The sequence below is a fragment of the Papilio machaon genome, chromosome 22 (genome assembly GCF_912999745.1).
Source record: "Papilio machaon chromosome 22, ilPapMach1.1, whole genome shotgun sequence".
NCBI lineage: Eukaryota > Metazoa > Arthropoda > Insecta > Lepidoptera > Papilionidae > Papilio > Papilio machaon.
This window is the reverse complement of record NC_060007.1, coordinates 1,395,711-1,417,758: the sequence shown is the minus strand read 5'-3', so window position 1 is coordinate 1,417,758 and position 22,048 is coordinate 1,395,711. Positions and strand designations below refer to the sequence as shown.

Here is a 22,048-nt window from a genome sequence, read left to right as displayed (position 1 = left end):
AACATCATATGAAACATTCACTCAGGTTATTTAACGGTCCTTTTTCATAATATCAAATGTAATAAAACTCCATCTGTGCTCTATGGTTGCACCGATTCCGGACCTCTTGCATTCGAATACATCAGTATATTTTTGTAGAATTTGTAGTACAGTCCCTTGAGTAACATTAGGTGCCATAGACCTAACGTATGAGACGAGATAATCTATGGTAGCGCCGAGTGGATGCACCATAAGGAACGCTGTAAGAATGCTGATGAGCTTCGCGTCTGTTGGTGGTACCGAAGGTGGTGAGGTGATCACTTTATTGTCATCTGTTGTGGGTGGAGGTGATAAAGTCTTGGATACTTCCTGCATAGTATCAGGTCTATAATTCGGTAGTGGAGGGTACAACTGCAATAAGGAAAAAGTTAATTATAAGTTCGTTTTTTTTATGACCAGGTAACATAGACCCGGACCACAGATTATACCTTATGTTTATTTTTATAAATAGAATAGGATATCGAATTCCCTGATTTCTATGTCAGGTTAATTTTTATTATTTGATTTACAAATATAATAATAAAAAGTTTATCGTTTATTATGAAAATCATACCTTTTGATTCTGCATCGCTTGTTGGGCTATAAAGTGCGCTTTAAACTTTTCAAATTTCCTTTCTGCTTCGTCTTTGGCCAAGAATGCTTCATTTTTGTAACCCTCCAATTCGTATGACAGATTTTCATTCTCAACCTAGGGAAATAATGATGTTAATCTAATTTAAAGCAAAATAAAATTTTTGATAATTTAAAAATTAAACTTTTTCTCACCTTCAATTCATCGTATTTTTCTTGGGTAACCATAGGTTTGCCTGAGTTAGCTCTTTCCCCTTCATCATCCTCAAAAACAGTTTTAAACTCTTCTTTTATATTTTCTACTTCCTAAAGAATAACAACTTATTTTTTTTAAAACATAACCGACAACACATTTTACAGATTTTTTTCACATTTGGTATAAGTTTTTACAGATCTATTCTTACTTTGGTCTATACGACCCATAGCTAATCGCTTAACCTTTTTCTAAATTATAGAAAAGAGAAAACAGTTTTTAATACTAGTACTTAATTATCTGCACCTTGTTAGAGTAACTACTTTGAGGCTGAAAACCAGCTCGGCCTTCAGTGACAAGATGGAAGCATCAGCTGATCCTCTTCCCATTAACCAAGAACTATTTTTTTTCTCTTTAATTGATATCTTTTGTAAGTTTTTTTTTTTGTTTTCGGTAAATAAACTGTATTTTATTTTATTAATTTATTTTATAATATACATTTAATATATTATACATTTATCAGATTAAAAAGCATGGCTATATCAAAAGAAATTCAAAATTTACTTACCTTAAAATTGAAAATTGTCATATTTAACTGCCAACCCTATTTTTATAAGTTACTTACCTCAGTCATTTTCAGCCACATTTCGACATTGCGTCGCTGCTGCTTAGTGAAGTGGTCGGAGACTCGCTGATGTTTCGCCGCTGTTAGAATTTTTGCAACCAGCTCGACTATGAGTAAAAGGACATTTTAAATGACATTTGGCCTTACCAACGCACTCATCATCAGCTCACTATATGTCCCCACTGAGGGGCTCGGAGCCTAATTCAAGTTAGGGATGACTAGGCCATAGTTAACCACCCTGGCCAAGTTGGTTGACCAACGCACTACCGACTATTATTCTTTTTCTAAGTCTTAAGTTACAATTAGGCATTTAACATATTTTTATAACGTTACTATTCTGTTATTTAAATTATACCACTAAGAAGAAAGAGTCCTGGCTCCTATAATACGGGTCTAGAACCTAGTTTAGAAACTAGACGTACTATTACTATGTAATTTAACCGTACTTTTATTGCCTAAATTAACGATTTTATTATTATCTTCCAAGTTATTTCCGAAGGACTTATCTTAAGACAGATTGAATAGATACAAAACCTGAATAGTTTCAAGTCATGATAATGCACCTTATTCATTAGTAAATCAACTATTTACATATATTTATTTATTACATACTAGCTTTTACCCGCGACTCCGTCCCCGCGGAATAAAAAATAGAAAACGGAGTAAAAATTATCCTATGTCCGTTTCCTGGTTGTAAGCTACCTGCCCACCAATTTTCAGTCAAATCGATTCAGCCGTTCTTGAGTTATAAATAGTGTAACTAACACGACTTTCTTTTATATATATATAGATGAAAATAGTATGAATACAGAAATATTACTGTGTAAAATTAAAAATGGTTTCATTTCTATTTACCCCGTTTGAACATTAGTTGAATGGAAATTGAAGACACGACGAGTACTTGTACGTTTTATGCCTTTAATTTATAGCATTTTCTTCATACCAAAAGGTGAAAAACAAACAAACGGCAGTTGAAATTGGTCAAAATAGGATAGTGGTTGTTACCCACAAACATCTGTATTAGCTGATCTGCCTATCTTTAGACTGAAGAAGGGACGGACAAATTAACTTATAAACGCGTTCCTTCTTCTGCCAAACAACCTCTTTCTTCCATCCCTTCCTCATAAAAAAGAGAGGAAAATGGAAGAGGACTAACATATGGCCACGAGATCACTGTTAAATCATGCCTTCTTTTAATCCCGTTTTAAGGAATATACTGTACTGAAGGCACAATGTTCCTTGTAACAAACAAAATAAATCAAAAAGCTTTAACATTCAAAAAGAGTTACTTACATTGCATAACAATACGTGCGAACCTTTCTTTGAAGGAAGACTTTAAATTCTGAAATTCCTCATCAAGTTGCATTTTTTCATTGAACAATCTTCTAAGTTGATTATTGCTCACTTGTATCAGAGAATAGAATATATGTGCATTCCTTTTATTGCATTCTCCACGTTGTAACCACGCAGCCAGAGTCTAAAAAGAAATAAATAGTAATGCCAACTTAACAGGGTACAAAAAGTTGGGGGAATACAGTTATCAGCCATATTTGAAAAAAAAAACAGACCACTTTTTAATGGAGTATTCGCCTATAATTTAAAAATTACATTAACAATGGTAGACGCCAGCAACAACATTGATTGCACAAATGTGTTGGCTCGGCCAGTGCAATACCACAACCATAGAAGACGAGTGTGTCAAGTGCTGGCAAGCACTTCCGCGTTTCGTCTGATGAATGCGGTGCTGGAGGTCTAATTTTAGTCCACTTCCCTTTCCCATCCCTTTTCTTATAAAAGAGAGGATGAGAATGGGATGGGAATTTGTCGAAAGAGAGACATAGGAAAGGGAAATATTTCAGTGCGTCCGTTCCTCGGTTAATGAAAGGTAGGCACAAGGCATCTAAAATTGCGGATGTCTATGGGCAGCGGGTGCTTCGCTATTTCAGCGAATCAGGTTGTCGCTTGCTCATATAAAAAATATATATGCTTAAGAATTAATGTAACACTTGACTGCCAAACAAACAAGCGGGACAATCAACGATGGCGCTCCCTTTTCTTGTTCACTAGCTTTTACCCGCGACTCCGTCCGCGCGGAATAAAAAATAGAAAACGGGGTAAAAATTATCCTATGTTCGTTTCCTGGTTCTAAGCTACCTGCCCACCAATTTTCAGTCAAATCCATTCAGCCATTCTTGAGTTATAAATAGTGTAACTAACATGACTTTCTTTTATATATATATAGATGACTTACTTTGGTTCACTGTGTTTATGGAATAAGTTTTAAAGTTATACATACCGGGGCAGAAGTGGCAAATTCCTCTTCACTTTTAATCTTGTCTGTGATAGCTGTCAGTGCTGTTGATGTGAATTGCTCCACACGGAGAGGTGTTTGTTCACAATCTTTCTCATATTCAGCTTCATCTTCTCTATTCTAATTTTAAAAAAATAACAATTGATAAATGCATTTATTTGATAATAATAAATACTACCTTCCACTTCAGTAAAAATGAGTCTATTCCATTATTCCAGAGTGTAATCTATTCCAAATTAAATCCAGATCTGCTCACCCATTTGAAGATAAATGAAATCCATACATCCATCCAAACTTTCACACTCAAAATATGTATCAATAAGTAGTAAGCTTGTAAAAACTTACCATGGCATAATCAATAAAAATTGCAGTAGCCTCATTGTCTGATTGATCGTGAAATTTGAAACGATATCCAGTTAAATAGAACGCTTGTTCCATTACATCAGATGACACGAAACGAACATGAAAGATACCATGCCGTGGCGAATTGACGTATATCTCTCCGAATCGTTTGAAAATCTCCATCACTACATCTGTAGTGACACCAATTGGTAGACCGCCAACAACTACAGTACGACAACCTTTCGGACGTTCACGCCTAGATGGCACTGATGTACCGGGAATAGGTGGGAGTAATATTCCAGATGAAAATATTATCTGGTTAGGCATTGCCATTGATTGGTTCATCATCATATTTTGGTCTATCATATTTGGCATTACATTCATGCCAGGCATCATATGCATTTGAACATCCATTTGCTGTTGTGGCATAATGTTAGGGAGCATATTATTATATGACATCATTGCACCTACAGGATTGAAAGAGATAGTAATATAAGATATTTGATGCAAAAGTATTTTAAAAGAATTAACTAACAGAGAAATAATGAATACTACTTCATAATAATCCTCGCTGTAGAATAAACTCAAACCGAATGTAAATAAACAAAAATGTCAGACGTTCCGCAATGACGGATGGAAAGAGACTGCCTCGAGCAGCAGCGCATACTTCCTTATAAAACCTTTTGTGAGACTACCCTCAACAGTCCTAATAGTAAAACAACCTTATCATTTATTTGTCTCTCTCTTACTGTAAAATCCAATAAAACTTATAAAAGATTGTTGTCTCTGCTTTTTTTTAACAACAATCTGTATAACAAGTGTGATAACAGTGGAATTCTAAAGTAACTGACTCACCTGGCATCATCATGTTTCCCATTGGCATGCAAGGCATGACCGGTATTTCTGGCCTCAAAGTGGATCTTTCTCTGTCACTATCCCAATTAGTATGTCTTCTCTTATCATATCTATCGCCCCTACCATGTCTCTCATTACGATCATGAGATCTTGATCTATGTCTGCGGTCTGTATTTATCATAGCATAAATATAAATAAAATTTTTATAGGAATATACCTAAACATTTCATTTGAACATGTCTTTTTTAAAATATTACAAGGTGGCAAACGAGTAAGCAGACACATGAATTCGCCGAAATGGCGAAGCGACCACTGCCCATTGACATTCGCAATTTCAGATGCGTTGCCTACCATCAACTGACGAAATAGGAGACGCACAAAAAGAAAATATTTAGTCCTCCTATGCATCTCCTCCTCCATCAAATCCATCTCCCCTTCCCATCCTTTCCTTATAAGAAAAGGGTAGGAAGAGGAACAGGACCAAAATTAAGCACCACACTCATCAGATGAAACATGGAATTACTTCCACTTGACGCCTGTCTTCTGTGTGGTCGTGGTATTTCACCGGGCAAGCTGACCAATTTGTGCAACTGATGTTGTTGTTGCTGGCCTCAACCACTGTTAAAATTCTTTCATTATTTTATTTTTTTAATGTTATCTATCAATTATTTATACTGTTGTAATAGAGTTTGTGAAAATTTTACGAGACATAGAGTAGGAATAAAATTTATCATGAGATTTAAAAAGAAAAAACCACAATTTTTAAAACTGAATCTTAGCATAGGGGATCAATTTAAAATAAATGTATGTGTTATACCTCTGTTACGATCTCTCCTGTCCCTTTTGTCTCTACTTCCTTGATCATGTTCTTTGGACTTTAGATTTGTATTTTGTGTGCTGCTTTCAGCTTCCACACACTGAACTTCTGCTTGTGTAATGGGTACACTAGCTGTTTCTACTTGGTTAACAGGAAGTACTGGACCAATCATTGGTAAAGGTGGCTTCATATTAGAATTCATTGTATTGTTTTCTTGTACCATAAAATTGTGTGGAACCAAAACAGATGGCATTACAGAATTCATTGTCATTGCGTTATGCATCGCATATTGCCCATCCCAAATACTCATTGTGCACTTCTGAAACTGTTTAGTTCAATCAGTCTCTTAAGAAAATTTACTTATTGTAAACTACTTGGATGTAAACTGTTCGTGTACGAATTAATGGCCTTGGCAAATAATAAATTTATACTGCTTTAGTCACCTAAGTCGCATAGTTCCTAAATGTTATAATTATAAATTGGTATTGAGTAATTGTGTATTTATAGATAAAGTTATTTGTGTTATTTATAAAAAAAAAAATTTAGTTTTATACAACTACAACAAAAGTGACAAAACCGTCAACTTTTGATTGACTTTGACAATTGAATTGAAAAGACAACAGACCGCAAATAGTTACAAAGAGTATAAAACATTATCGAAAACATTCGTATTGTCACACGAAACCAGAGTATAAAAACTATCGTTTGCAGCTTGGCATATTTGACAACGATTGTTTTGATTTTTATAAGGCAAATTATTAATAATTTAAGCGACTTCGGATTAAAAGATTGGATAATATTAATGCTTCTACAATTGTTAAAAAACTCAAGGGGAAAATGTGTTGTGCGTCATGAACAACACTATTTATCTCATTATCTGATAATAAAATCAAGGTTGAAGTTGGTGTAAAAGCTTTTTATTATAAGCATATAAGCTTTGAGAATGAGGAAATAAACGAAAAGCAACGGAATAAAATGATATTATTTATTTAATATCATATCATTAAGTATATGTATGTGATTTATTGTGATCCGAGTGTTTAAAATGTGGTGCGTATTCTAATATATTCAAGATTCTAGTTGGAATTGTAAATGTCATACCAATCAATCTCATTACTGTTTTACATGTTTTAGTTCTGAATTACCAAAGGAATTTGAGAAAAACACTGAAGTTTTGCCATTCACGAAGTATGGATTGTCGACGTTAAAAGATTTTTCAAAAGCAGAAAAAGATATTCAACATTTAGAGTGGCTAAAAAAAGTTGGATTGTCGAATGAAGAAGTGAAACTATATCAAGAAAACGAAGCGGGTCTTTTAGATCAGCGTAAAAAAATTGAATCCACTGTTTTAAAGTCTAAATTGGATGAGATTTATAATAAGATAAATAATTATCAAAACTTTGGCAGGTGAGTTTCATAAAAAGTTTATTTTCTTGCTAATTAACGTCAATTATCTAACAAAATAAATCTTTATATATAAATTCAACCGAAAAATTAGGCATTGCTACTAAAACAACAAACAAAACAATAAAATAAAAGACAGACTAACAGATTTCCAAAAAAATTTCAGTTCAAAACAAAATAGTGAAGCACCAAGTACTTCTACAAGTAAAAATGAACAAATACAGGAAACAAAGACAAAGAGGCCACTTCAATTCTATCCCGAGGGTCATCCTATGCATGAACTTAAAGAAATTGAAGAGGATCTCTTTGGTCATTTAAGGAATGACAACATAATGCCAATTACAAAGAGAAGGAAGTTATTAAGACGCCTTGAAAGAAAGAAAGAAAAGGTAATGGCACAACAGAAGCAATTGCAACTTGTTCCAACACAAAATGAATCACAGCCTTCAACAAGTAAGCCAGGCAGTCTTTGGGATATAAAAGATATGCCAGAAAGACTTCCTGAATGTAGTACATCTACGGAAGTTTCTAAAAATGCAATAAAAGATAAAATCATTGGCCCGAAAAAACAGACAATGTACACAGTAAAAGATAATAAAATATTAAGATTGGAACCATTGCAGAAAGATAAAGATGATGAAACAAGGAATGAATTTCGAGCGGTAGATATTGTGATGCCTGTGAACCCAGCGGAAGAACAATTGCTGGAAGGTACCAAAATGAACCTGGATGATATCAAGGCGATAGAAAGATTCAAAGACTACGAACCTGGGATACCATCAAAAGTAAGTTTTGCACTAATCAATGTCCAAACGTTTAAAATAATCATTATTCACAGCCTACTAACAATGTACCATTCCTATTTAGTTTTGTATGAATGGACTGGCTCAACCAGTGTAATACCACCTCCACACAGAAGACAGGCTTAAAGTACATAATTCCACATACAGTGTGATGAGTGTACATGTCGCTTGCTAAATATAAGTCCTCTTAGCCTTTCCACTTTGTAAGGAAAGACAAGGGAAGCTGGATTTGGTATGGGAAGAGGAAAGATACTCTTTCTGTATGTCTTCTCTTTTTTCAAAGCTTGTCAACACATCAGCAAACGCAACTATGGACAACTTTGGTATTTTGGGGAATTCAAGTGGTAGCTTATTTATTTGCCACCTGTTCCTATTAAAAAAAAAACCTATGACAATATTACCATCTCTCTCAGTCTCATATATAAAAAAATAGAGATAGCAAAATTTTTCTAAACTAAACTAAACACTAACAGTTGCCACTCAACAATTTGCATTCTTCTTTGAATCCATCTTAACCATGTATTTTTAGTTTTGAAATGCTTGTAGAAAAACATTTTTTCATCCCCCTCATTGTCATAAGCAATATGTTGTAAAACATGTGTTGCGACTAGCGTTGCCAGGCGTCCAGATAAATCCGGACATAGGTAGGCTTTTTGATTGCGTGTCCGGCTATACTAAACGGTGTCCGAGTTGTCCGGCTTTTGTTAGGCTTTTTACATTTCCCAAACGAGAGTATACCTATTAATACTGAGACAAAATCCTATAGAATATAGGGTGTCTGATCTACCCAAATGTCTAGCAAAACTGGCTGGTCTGTCCAGCTAATAGGTTTGGCGACCTGGCAACCCTAGTTGCAACAGTGAAATTAGATGTATAACAAAATCATTAATAATACACTTCCAGGTATTATATTTGAAGAACATCTCCCCCGCGGTGTCACAAGAGCGTCTCTCATTACTCTTCAATCAGTTCTTATTGGACAATGGAGGGCCCATTGATCTACGATTACTTACTGGTCGTATGCGAGGACAGGCCTTTGTTACCTTTCAGAGTGAGTTAACATACATTTAGTTTATTACACATACAAGTTTAAATTAATAAACTTGTAAATAAACATAAAACATATAAAAAAAAATTAACTAACCTTACTATGACACTCGGAAGGAGTACTAATTGACAATTTACTCTTCAAAATTGTTTCCCTTGTTTTAAGCTCTTGGTGGTCACAATGAACCTCATATACAAACCAACAAAACACATTGTCATCCCCTAACCTTACTAATATTATAAATAGGAATGTATAGATGGATGGATGAATGTTTGTTAGAAGTTATCTTTGAAATAGCTCAACAGATCATGATCAAATTTGGCACAGATGTAGAACATAGTCTGTAAGAACACATAAGCTTAAGATTTTTTTATTACCACACAGACGGAGTCGCGGACGACAGCTAGATTAAAAATAAATTCAGGACAATAATCTATACAATATTGTTTTAATACAAATATCGTAGCAATAGAATTTCAAGGTTATAAAACCAATACAATCCATACAAATAAAATCATTTATTATCTAATTCCAGATGAAAATCTAGCCATAAAAGCGTTGGACGAAGTCAACGGTACAATATTGAGCGGTCAACCAATCATCGCACAGTTTGGTAGAAACAGTAACCGCATTCAAGATAACAGATAAACATATTCTAGTTCACATTACTTTAGTATTATTTATATTATCAATATAATATAATGAAATCAATGTATTATCTATATTTAATGTAATTTCTATGTAAATATGCTTACACTTTAAATGATTTTTATTTCTAACTTAACCCAACTTAGTTACTTTAATAAAGTTAATTAAGATATTAACCTTGTTCCAATCTTAACTCTATTTTTATTATAAACAAAATGCATACATTATTCTAAAAGAAGTAAATACTTCAAAATATTTTAAGTCAAATGTTATCGGTTCAATTTATCTCAAAATTTTCACAAATTAAGTGGAAAAATTAAATAGCTTATTACTCCATTATATATGGAAATAGAATGTTACAAGAATTCTCTAGAAATAACAAGGAAATAAACTAAATGGTTTGCTTTATTATCTAAGTTCTTATAATTTAATTAAGAACGGCTTAACTCACGTGTGATCGTCCGGTGACGGCACCGACCAGTTTCGTTACTTCAAGATATACCCTAACGGATCCGAAACTAGTCGGTGCCGACACAGACGATCGCACGTGAGTTAAGCAGTACTTAATTAATTAATTATTATGTGTAACGAAAATTTAAACAATTTAAGTTCTTATAAAGTGATTGTGTTGGACTTATTCAAACAAATACCACTTTTATTTTATGTCTCATACAATTTGATCAGATATATAAAAATACTTACACATATAAAATCTTATAGTAAAGTTTAATGTTTACACTTCACTGAGTTTACACTACCGAAACATCTGTACAAAAACATATTTTCTGTTTATTTTTTTAAAGAGTGTTTGGCAGTATGTTTTTATACATGTTTCAGTTGACACAAAGTAATGGGTTCACTGAACTAGTGTCTCAAATCACTGTTGCTCCTTCGGCGAGGATTTGCGCCGTCGTTTGACGACACGTTTCGGTGACAATCATTCGCCCTCTTTCTTTGTTTGTGACTCCTCCGCTGTAACAAAAATTATTTTTAAGCCAATTTACATGCAAGTTTTTAATCTAAATTTTTTAATTTCAATTTTACATTTTGCTTTATTCTGTGGGTATAGCAAAAATGCGTTATCAACCATTTTGTGAAGACTGCCATCTTAGATTTATTTAGTTTGGTGTATTCTACTATAAAACTCTTTCATATAGGCTATTGCCGCTTCATAGTGTTACGGGGACTTATCAAATGGGGCGTTAAGATTTCCTATTGTTATTTTTAAGAAGATGTACGGCATCCGGTTTAGTATTTAAAAAAATATTAATTCATTTAAAATCTACTAACTAATCAGTAATTTTAGTGAGTTTGTCAAATGATAAGATAGGACAACGGCGACCATGTTGTTTTGAAATAATACCGTATTAGGAACGGAAGTAGTGTTGGGGGTAGTTTCACAAAAGGTTTTATAAGGAAGCATGCGCTGCTGCTCATGGCAGTTTTTTAATTTATTTACGAGCTGTCTGAGTTTATATTATTGCAAGGACTACTTAGAAGTAGAGTTGAAGTTATTCTATACTCACGTTTGACGAGATGATGAGGCGCAGGGTGCGGTGCTGGATGCTGAGGATGTGCGGGATGCTGTGGGTGCGGGGCATGGTGCGGCATGTGAGGATGAGTATGGTGAGCGTAGTGCTCCCCCGTGTAGTAGTATCCAGGCGGGAAACCGCTTCCGTAGCCGCCGTAGTACCGCCCACCGTAGCCAGGACCGTAGCCACCACCTACGAATGTATACATATATATTACTAGCTGTCGCCCGCGACTCCGTCCGCGCGCAGTTAAAAAAAAAAAAATTAAAAATAGATGTTGTCCGATTCTCAGACCTACTGAATATGCTCACAAAATTTCATGAGAATCGGTCAAGCCGTTTCGGAGGAGTACGGTGACGAAAACTGTGACACGAGAATTTTATATATTAGATAAATGCGAACGTATGGATGGATATTTGTTAGAAGATATCTCCAAAATAGCTGTATGGATCTGGATGAAATCTATATATATAAAAGAAAGTAGTGTTAGTTACACTATTTATAACTCAAGATCGGTCGAACTGATTTAGCTGAAAATTGATGGGGAGGTAGCTTAGAACTAGGAGACGGACATAGGAACTTTTTTATCTTGTGTGCATTTTTTTTATTCTGCGCGGACGGAGTCGCGGGTAAAAGCTAGTTTATTGTATAGAACAGTGTCTGGAACAACACACAGGCTACTAATTAGGTTATTATTAAATTCCATGCGGACGGAATCGCGATTTAAAGCTAGTTAATATATTCCAACATACCAGGAGGCGGCGGTGGACCAGCGTGCGGAGGGCCCTGATGAGGCGGAGCATTCGCGTTCGGTGGTATCATCATTGCTGTCATAAAGTTATCAAAAATGTATAAATAATCAAGTTATATAAGTTTTTAATGGGTAAAAATGTACAAGTTATGCCTAGTTTTTTTCCCTCATAATATATCTTATTGGCAATTAAAAAAATAATAAACAGTAAATAATGGTACATTGGACCCTGATTTTACCCCAAGTGTTACATATTCAAAAGATGGTACGAGATTTATAAAGCACTAGTTAAGTTATTAAGTGAATAATTTACAATGATGCGGCGGCGAGGTGATGTGTTGCTGTGGCGGGGCGGGGGCGGGGGCGGGGGCGGGGGCAGGAGCTGGGGCGGGGACTGCCGGGGGCGTGGCTGCTGGCTCCTTAGCTTCTACTTTCAGCTCCACTGGCTTCTCTTCTTTATCTATAAGAGAAAAATAGTTCATCATATTATACCATTACAAAACTACTTTGAATAAGACCATATTAATAGTAGCTAGCCTGAAGAACTAGCCTAGATCATTGGCTGGCGACGCGCATGTATATCAAACTAGCTTTTACCCGCGACTCCGTCCGCGCGGAATAAAAAATAGAAAACGGGATAAAAATTATCCTATGTCCGTTTCCTGGTCCTAAGCTATCTGCCCACCAATTTTCAGTCAAATCGATTCAGCCGTTCTTGAATTATAAATAGTGTAACTAACACGACTTTCTTTTATATATATAATTTTTTTTCAGTTTGTTATCTAAAGACATGTGGACACTAGTTTTTTATACTCTTTACATAAATTATTTATTAAACATATAAAATGATTATCAGATTTTAGTAAGGATGTACAAAGTTATTCAAAGGTATAGTCCATTTCAATCATTTTGGCAGCTCAAGGTCAATTGCATGCTGCGCAGTGCTACACAACCTTCGCACTAAAATGTTTGACTGATGACTTACTTTCAACTTCAGGTGTAGAAGCAGTAGCTTCAGGTGGTGGTGACTCCTTAGGTGCTTCAGCTTCAGGCTTATTCAGTTCCGTGGTGCTGCTGCTATCCGGCTTGACCTCTGTAGTGGATACTTTGTCCACTTGAGTGGGTGGATTTGGTCCGTTTGTTTCTGGTTTTATCTGATTTGTGTCTTGTTCCATTGGCTGTGGAGACAATAATTTTTTTTAGTACAAGTTGGCTAAAATTGACCGCTGTCTGCTGGTAAGCAGTCAGAAATACCTCGTCTTTCCTCTCGGCGGTGCTGAGCGGCAGTGGTGCTAGAGGCTGTGGATTGCCACCGCGCCTCATCTGCTCCACCGCACGCTCCACCATACGTCCAAATGTCTCCTCATCCACCGCAGGCTTGCAGTGCTGCAAAGGTACAAGTGTATAAATCAGCTGTGAACCGATTCATAATTCAAATCACATAGACTTGAAGAGCCACAGCTCAACAACTAAATTTGCAGCTTGTAGTTCATCGCGATGTGCTGTAATACTACCTAGTGACTCGCAGCTCGAAAAACAAATCATAACTCTATACAGGTACAAATTAATCTGATCTGTGGTCTGTCAATTATTTAATTAGTCTTAACAGTGGTAGACGCCAGCAACAACAACGTCAGTTGCACGAATTGTCCTCGCTCAGTGAAATACCACGACCTCACAGAAGACTCGCGTCAAGTGGAAGTAATTCCAAGTACAGTCTGATGAGTGTGGTGACGGAGGACTCATTTTAGTCCTGTTTCCCTTCCCACCCTTTTCTTATAAGGAATGGATGGGAAGGGGAGGTGGATTTAATGGAGGAGGAGATGAAAAGGAAGGTAAAATATTCTCTTTTTGTGCGTCTCCTCCTTCATCGATTGAGAGTAGGCAAAACATCTGCAATTGCAAATGTCTATAGGTAGCAGTCGCTTCGCCATTTCGGCGAATTCATGTGGCCGCTTGCTCGTTGCCACCTTGTAATATAAAAAAAAATAAGCAATCACTTGTCATTTATGTTTGGTTTACATTATACTAGTACAGTAGAACAATAACACTGGACTAATATGTTTTGGATTACTGGCGCCAGTTAGTGTTTATTATTCCAGCGCTGATTTTCACTACTACTGTCCTATTGTATTTACTACTTCCTACCTTCTTTAATTCCTCTTGGAATGTTTCACTGCTCTCAATGAATTTCCTCTTCTTTGCTTCAAACTTCTCCTCAATCTGTTGCAATTCGTCTTCCAATTTTTTCTGATGCATTGTCAATGATTGGACTTGTTTCTTTAAGATCTACAAACAAAAAGATTTCTTAAAAAAAAATTACATGGAAAAGACGGTAATTCCGTCTTCTTCTTACTGTATTAGATCACAAAACATAGTTTTAGTATAAAAAGATTAAGTTTTCAAAATGGTCCTTCGAGTCGGACTACTTTGAATGAATAATCTTCTTAAAATATGTAATTTCAGTAACACTTAAAATACATTTATATTTCACTATCTTTAAGACAGAATAACAGCCCGAATATAATTTTTAAAATCTGGTCCTTCGAGTCGGATTTTTTATAAAAACGAGAATATAAAGTTTAATGTATTTAAATGATATACATATATATCCATATAATGATATATATTAATTCGTACCTGCATCCTAGTGGTAGTGACCACAGATCTAACATCAGGGACAACCGTGTCAGAGAATATTTCGTTTATAAGTCTATGGTTGCGGAGATACCGCGCGTACGCCACGTGCTTCACTGATAGACCCTCGTCTTGATCTGAAAGTTAGAAGACATTTAATAGTTTTTTTTTAAACTAATTTTGTCAATTCCTAACCTATTATGTATGAAATTAAAAAAATTCTAAAATAGATGTTAATTTCTTCGAAAAAAAACCATCAGCAGAAGACAGCACATTATTTTGTTTACAGCAGGGATCCCCAAACTATTTTGGACAAGTGACCCCCCTTTTCTAAAATGAACCGTTACCACAGACCCCCCATGGCCAAATTACCTACTTTTAAGACCAATAATTATTACTATTATTCATTCTGACTTAGGTCAATAGAAGAAGACAGAGTGACAATTAGCAATGCTTTAAGTTCGTAATCGACCGCAAGGGGTCGATGTCGGCCCCTTTGGGAATCCTTGGTTTACAGGTTTATTTGTTTTATTATTAATTCAGCTACAAAATAGCATAATTTAAACTTTATAAAGTCATGATAATCAAGAAAAATATTAAATTATAACAAATATCAAGTAAGAAGTAACAGAAAAGAGTGTACCTTCTTCATCTTCCGCTGGTTGTATATCAATTCTTCTGTCTTGCTGTTGTTGTTCCTTCTGTGAGCTTCCCTTCTTGCTTGAGCTCTCTTCTTCAAGATTACCTACTGCTGATACAATATGTGTTAATAACATATATTTTACAAAACATTAGAAGCACTTCAAGTTTTAGAATTAAGCAAGTTATTAACATACTATGGTGGCTTTGACAATACTGGACTATATAAAAAAGATATATTGCTGTTTTGTGTTGATATTAAATAAATTAAAGTGATACCAACATAAGTTCTTCCAGTTCCAGGTTTGTCCGGTTTACATTATTCCAGTCCAGTGATCTAAATCAACGCTTTACATTTTACCAGTTGTAATCCAGAACTGATTTAAATCTATTGACTGGAATAATGTAAACCAGACAATAAAAGAAATAATTTCAATTTTATGAATCATTAAAAACACATCTATAAGTTTACACATTCAAAACATACACATGACAGACAACAGTTTTTGTTTACAAACATGTTTTTAATGTAAATGTTTCGTCTGTGTAAACACAATCTTGCTTACCTACTGCTTTGTTTTTGGCAGCGATATACGCTAGATATGCCGGAGAGTTGTGGTACGCCTTCAAACTCTTTTCATACTCAGACTAGCGTTCACAAAGCGATCCAACGTGCAATTTATGAGGTGACCGTGCATGTGGGACAAAAATGATCATTATTATGTGCGATGGTTAGTCACAATTGTAACACAAAATCAAATAAACAACAGATTATATTATTAATATTTGACAGATACTCATAAATCGCTGGTAATAAGTCGTAATTAACTTTTTTTTAATGTACATAAATCCTTTTTTGTGTATTATAAAAGAAAATCTCTGTATAACTATGGTTATCATAACTTTCCTTTACAAGTCTTTCTCAAAGCTTATTTTTTTTATTTTAATAATATACAGATGTAGAAATATCTCTTTTTACTTATAACTTTAGAAAAGAGAAAATATAAATTAAGTTTTAACAGTTATATTGATAAAGATGTATTTATTTTAGGACTTAAGGTCATTATTTTTATTTGATTTTGCATATTGTAAAACAAACTAAATGAAAATGAATGGATACCAACAAACATAAATTGAACAATCTTATTTCATAACACCATTAATTATACTTTATAAGACCGCTGTAGGCTGACACTCCGTCTGCGCGAAATTAAAAAAAAAACTAATAAATAGCCTATGTCTTCCATACTATGTTCTACATTTGTGCCAAATTTAATCAAGATCCTTTGAGCCGTTTTGGAGATACCTTCAAACAAACATCCATCCATCTAAACATTCGCATTTATAATATTAGTAAGAAATAAGATTGAATGTACTTATTTTTTCAATTATTTCAAAAGAATCATTAAAATAAAATCAACTAGCACAATTTTTTATCCTTAACAACTCCCACATATTTAGCATTGGTTGTACATATATACCTAAATTATGTTATATATTTACGTAATCGTACATAAGCCCGTATTAAAATGAAGCTAGTGATGTGAATGCGGTGTACACAAACTGATCCCAATGGTTATTGTAATGTGGTACTGTACTGGACGGGTTCAAACCTCGTGTTTTGTGCGCCAACCATTGAATGTACGCGGGCGAACTTTGGTAGGCTTTCATCATTTCTGTATACTGCGCCTACGCCCAAAATTATATTTGCTTTAAATTTTATAATTTTATTTTGTTTTTTTTTTGTGTAATATAAAAAAAAATGTAAGAGAAAAAATTAAACTACTTTTGTAGTTGTAACAAAGTAAAATGATAAAGTAACGGTTAATCAATTTAAGTTTGACTTAAGTAATAAATATGAATAAACTAAATATTTGGAAATTTCTATTCACTCATACTTAGATAATAAAAAATGTTTTCTTAATAAATTTTATACAAAAAAGTAAAAAAAAACAACTCCAATCGTTGAAATTTTTTTGTACCTATATTTTGTGAATTATTAAAAGAGTATACTTTACCTTCTCAGCTTCATATTCATCAACAAATCCAGCTTTTTCAGATTCAGGTAAATCCCTCCACATACCACCAATGATTCTGCCTATTTCCCATAGCTTTAGATCAGGGTGTGCCGCTTTAACACTGTCCCAAACACGACGAGAGTAACGCATGTACGGCATTAATGGCTTCTCTGGAGCCTTTGGTGGCTTTGGTAAGGAAGAACCCTAAAAAGAGTAACATTTCTTAAAACAAATTCTCGAAAATATTATGTGCGCAAGATTTTAGATATAATTTTAATAATGTAATAGTAATGTTTACTCTATTATTATAAGAAAATAAATATACACAGATGGATTAAGAAACATACCGATCCCGATCCTTTTCCAATCTTTTGTGGCTGAAATCCAGGATGTGAATGGACGGTGGATATAAACGGACTAGTTTTATCATCTTTTGAGGCCTGCGTCGTAGCGCCCCCGCCCCCCGAGGTGGCTCTCCTCGCATTCTCTGCAGCGAAACGCGGTTGTTGTGGAGGCGGCCACGCTCCGAAGCCCCCGTGGGACACTGGCCCACCTTGGTATTGCGGGTGGTACTGGTATTGGTTATGGTGTGGCGGTGCATTCATACCGCCTTCAAGCCAAGCAGCGGGCGGCAATACAATGAAAGAAAAAACAAAAAGCATAAGGGGATAGGACAGGAGGGGGGCGAGGACAAATAAAAAAAAGATAAAAAAATAAATGCACTAAATCTAAAACAATTGCTTAATCGTAGTTTAGTATTAGTTTGAGCGAGCGGTCAGTAACAGCTAGTAAATAGGCACTAATTCAGCAGATAATAGATAAGTAAAGAAGTGTAAGATGGTATGCATGTGATTTTGGAAACGGAAAATTTCGTGTGTAAATTAAATTTTTTATAACCCCATAAAGTACCTAAATCCGAAAATGATGAAAACATGAGAATAAAAATTTTGAATAGACAACTAAATAAATTCGTTTCATTACCTTTCATCATACCGAAACTCATTGGGGGCCCCGCAATCATGTAGTCTGTTTCAACATAATATAACATGAAACAAAACCAACAAAATAGAACGATATAAGTCTATAATGTGTAAAGGATGATAAAATTATAAGAAAAACATAATAGAACAAGTTGCAGATGCAAACAATCGAACGAGATAAAGCAAATAGAGGGCAGCATGCTGGTTTTGAGTCAACACTGCAGTTAGATATTACCAGCAATACCAAGAATGTACTGAATTTGCTAAGCTTGCATTGCAAGGACTCTAGCAATTTCATGTTAAATTAAGTTAGTAACTAACAACATTCTATTATTACATAACATACATATGGAATCATTAATTCATTAAAATATTTAATTTCATTAAAATTAAAAACTTTTGAACTTTATTTAGGGACTACATATTTTATATAAGGAAATATACAAACGCGGATTGTTCTGCGGACTTGGCATAGACATTGATGTGTTCTGTTTGTAATTCGGTGTTGCCATACGGAAAATTCAACCTGAAAAATAAAATTAATATAGTGCTCAAAGATATAGGACATGGGTTACTCATCATCATCAGGTCTCCTCTCCACTGCGAAGCGCAGAGCCTACTCTAAGTCAGAGATGACTAGGCCACTCAACCACGCTGGCCCATTGCGGATTCACACATATCTTTGAATTTCTTCGCAGATATGTGCAAGTTGCATCACATTATTTTCCTTCTCCATAAGAACGTCGGATAAATGTTCATATGTACATTAAAAATTACATTGGACCATGGCGGGATTCAAGCCCAGGAGGTGCAGATTATAAGTCAAGTGCTTAACCCCTGAGCCACCGAACCCCTATGGGTCATTGGTTACTACACCACAATAAATGATTAAGCTGATTAGTTGATTGGTAAACGAAAATGGCAGGGTGTTACATCTATTCACATTATCCTAGTATAACATACCAGTTTTAATAATATAAATATGTTTATGCAGTTTACGAGTTTATATCTATTATAACATATAGAAAGAAAACACTCTCATGTTAAGATTTCATTTAACTTCCATATGGACTATAATCCTCGTAAAAATAACAGTGAATGCTTAGATGTGGCAAACAGTGTAGTGTAGATGGTCAATGTTTATTATAAGACTATCTCAGATTTAAACTTATTGACAAAAGTGTTTTGAAAGTTGCAACAGTATCGTTACTTAACGAATTATTATTATTGTAATGTAATGATCACTGTGCCGTAACAAAGCTTAATAAACATTTCTTGATTATTAAGCTTTGCCACGATAACCCGGCGTGGCTTAAAACAATCGGTTACTTAAAACTTGTCTTACCTGTAAGGTATAAAACTAATTGGATTTTGGAATCAATGTTCTTTGTATGTTTTTATTAGTATTTCTTTAACAAAAAGTAGAAAACGATAGCGTCACTTGGCCATCGCATTTGATTTGACAGCATGTTTTTCCGACATTTTGGTTTCGCTGTCATTAGCGGGACCACAGATTACAGATTACTGATACCAAAGTTTATTTTACCGGTCTTTTTATGTTTCCTGTATCTTGGCCATGGCTTAAACGCCAAACAATTACATGTAAAGTAATTTTTTTTAATAAGAGAAGGGGGCAAACGAGCAGCGGGAACACTAAGGTGTTCATCGACGCCCATGGACATCTGTAATACCAGAGGAATCGCAGATGTGTTGCCGGCCTTTGAGATGATGTTACGCTCGCTTCTTCAAGGACCCTATGTCGTAGCGGTTTGGAAATACCGCCGAGGACAGACCATTCCACAACGCGGCGGTACGCGGTAGAAAGCTACGCGAAAACCGCACGGTTGTGGACAGTCATCTGTTCTATGTTCTATTCTCTCTTCGGTTCTGTATCGTTCTCTGTTCTCTGTTCTGTTCTTTGTTCTGTAATGTTCTCTGTTCTGTTCTATGTTCTGTTCTGTTCTTTGTTCTGTTCTTTGTTCTGTTCTTTGTTCTGTTCTGTTCTTTGTTGTGTTCTGTTCTCTGTTCTGTTCTTTGTTCTGTTCTGTTCTTTGTTCTGTTCTGTTCTTTGTTCTGTTCTGTTCTTTGTTCTGTTCTGTTCTTTGTTCTGTTCTGTTCTTTGTTCTGTTCTGTTCTTTGTTCTGTTCTGTTCTTTGTTCTGTTCTGTTCTTTGTTCTGTTCTGTTCTTTGTTCTGTTCTGTTCTTTGTTCTGTTCTGTTCTTTTATTATTATTATTATTTATTTATTTATTTATTTACAATACAATAAAAAAACCTAAAATAGAACTATGTCCCACAAAATTATATAAAATAATTTGACTGTGGGATCAAGGAATTTAATTTAAATTTAAATTGATATAATATAAAATTAGATTAGTATGATAATTAAAAATTAAATTAAATTTAAATTTATATAAAATAAAATTAGATAAGTATGATTATTAAAATTAAAATAAATTTAATGAAAGTATAATGAAATCAGTTATGGGAAAAGAAGTTATGGCAATGCATGTAATAAAAATTTTTTGAGCTTTGTTTTAAATTTACCTTTGATACTTTCATCCGTAATGAATGCAGGTAAACTATTAAATATATACGGTACACGTTTTTTAAGAGTTCGGTCTCCGTATATATTATGTACCCTGGGCACCATATATTTACCTGCAATCATTGCTCGGGTATTGTAGGTATTACATATATTTTTAAAAAAAGAAGTATGCTCACGATTGTTAACTGCAATTAAATATTTATGTTTGACACTAACAGGAAGAATTTTACATATTTTAAAAAGTTTGAATGAGTCCTGATTATATTTTGATTTTGTTTTTTTATCCACAAGTAATTTAACATATCTTAGTTGAATATTTTCCAGTTTACAAATATGGGTTTTATGTGTGAGTCCGTAACAATCGAGAGCATAATCGAGTATTGGTTCCACTAATGAATTATAAAGTAATTTTAATGTCCCTTTTGGAACTCGATAACTAAGATGATAAAATTTGCTAAGAATATTCCTAAGTTTCTTACATAAAAAATTTACATGTTCAGTAAAAGAGAAATTTTCATCTATTTTTACACCTAAATATGTTGTACATTTAACTCGTTCTATTGGTTTGCAAACACAGTTAACCAGGTTATTATGAAAGCAATCAAAAGAATGTGCAACTAATGATGGAGGTGACTCTGTTAAAGGTAAGTGTGGGGAATGTATAATTAACAATTGTGTTTTATCAGAATTGAGGACTATGCCATTGTCATGTGACCACTTGACAACGGCATTTACATCTTGCTGCACAAGGCGACAGGTCTCTACTAAGTCAATACCGGCTCGCAGCACGCACAGGTCGTCCGCGTACATGTGCGCGGAGCAGTGTTTGAGTACAGCACATAAACTGTTTACGTGCATCAGGTAGCAGACGGGACCACATCCCGAACCTTGAGGCACCCCGCAATTGACCATTTTCTTATCACTTAACGTGTCACCTATTTTCACCCTATAGGAGCGAGAAGTGAGGTAGTCTCTAAACCATTCGTTCAGAGGCTTCCCCACTCCACATTCTAGTATTGCATTCAATAATGTGTCCGTCTCAAGGGTATCAAATGCCTTTTTAAAGTCAAAAAATATGGCTACGACATGTTTCTTGTCGTTTAAATGATTGTTTATTTCATCTGTGAAATTAGACAATAATCTGTTTGTACTTTTCCCCTTTTGAAAACCATGTTGTGATCGGGATATTATACTATTGCTCTGTAAGTAATTGCCAAGCTGATTTACAATACATTTTTCTATAATCTTTTCTATACTAGATAAAATTGCAATTGGTCTATAGTTAGAAT

The 22,048-nt window shown here is 34.6% G+C and overlaps 3 protein-coding genes across 6 annotated transcripts; 1 reads left to right on the top strand and 2 right to left on the bottom strand.

Annotated features, from left to right (window-relative positions):
• Positions 1-26: 26 nt before the first annotated feature.
• LOC106719356 (ecto-NOX disulfide-thiol exchanger 2-like) lies at positions 27-6,281 on the bottom strand. 2 transcript variants are annotated; one of them, XM_045683540.1, is made up of 10 exons: positions 6,196-6,281; positions 5,753-6,077; positions 4,936-5,103; positions 4,084-4,547; positions 3,724-3,858; positions 2,721-2,904; positions 1,428-1,534; positions 805-915; positions 593-727; positions 27-390 (listed from the first exon to the last, which is right to left on the bottom strand). In XM_045683540.1, exons 2-10 carry the CDS (start codon positions 6,060-6,062, stop codon positions 31-33), a joined length of 1,974 nt encoding a protein of 657 aa, XP_045539496.1. In that variant the 5' UTR covers positions 6,063-6,077; positions 6,196-6,281; the 3' UTR covers positions 27-30. The 2 variants fall into 2 exon arrangements, with proteins under 2 accessions (XP_045539496.1, XP_045539497.1); XM_045683541.1 differs by having other exon boundaries at positions 5,753-6,071; positions 6,196-6,260.
• Positions 6,282-6,616: 335 nt separating this feature from the next.
• Positions 6,617-9,730, top strand: LOC106719357 (RNA-binding protein 41). The gene is made up of 5 exons (XM_014513688.2): positions 6,617-6,802; positions 6,887-7,159; positions 7,323-7,941; positions 8,863-9,010; positions 9,543-9,730. The coding sequence occupies exons 1-5, from the start codon at positions 6,798-6,800 to the stop codon at positions 9,653-9,655; spliced, it is 1,158 nt and encodes a 385-aa protein (XP_014369174.2). The 5' UTR covers positions 6,617-6,797; the 3' UTR covers positions 9,656-9,730.
• A 609-nt stretch (positions 9,731-10,339) lies between these two features.
• Positions 10,340-19,711, bottom strand: LOC106719343 (SWI/SNF-related matrix-associated actin-dependent regulator of chromatin subfamily E member 1). 3 transcript variants are annotated; one of them, XM_045683466.1, is made up of 15 exons: positions 19,558-19,711; positions 18,661-18,738; positions 18,214-18,258; positions 17,580-17,842; positions 17,233-17,436; positions 16,828-16,903; positions 15,219-15,323; positions 14,579-14,712; positions 14,087-14,227; positions 13,193-13,324; positions 12,924-13,116; positions 12,252-12,398; positions 11,940-12,014; positions 11,182-11,379; positions 10,341-10,627 (listed from the first exon to the last, which is right to left on the bottom strand). In XM_045683466.1, exons 2-15 carry the CDS (start codon positions 18,722-18,724, stop codon positions 10,593-10,595), a joined length of 1,812 nt encoding a protein of 603 aa, XP_045539422.1. In that variant the 5' UTR covers positions 18,725-18,738; positions 19,558-19,711; the 3' UTR covers positions 10,341-10,592. The 3 variants fall into 3 exon arrangements, with proteins under 3 accessions (XP_045539423.1, XP_045539422.1, XP_045539421.1); XM_045683465.1 differs by lacking the exon at positions 16,828-16,903 and adding an exon at positions 15,781-15,862; XM_045683467.1 differs by lacking the exons at positions 16,828-16,903; positions 18,214-18,258 and adding an exon at positions 15,781-15,862 and having other exon boundaries at positions 10,340-10,627; positions 17,580-17,719.
• Positions 19,712-22,048: the final 2,337 nt, after the last annotated feature.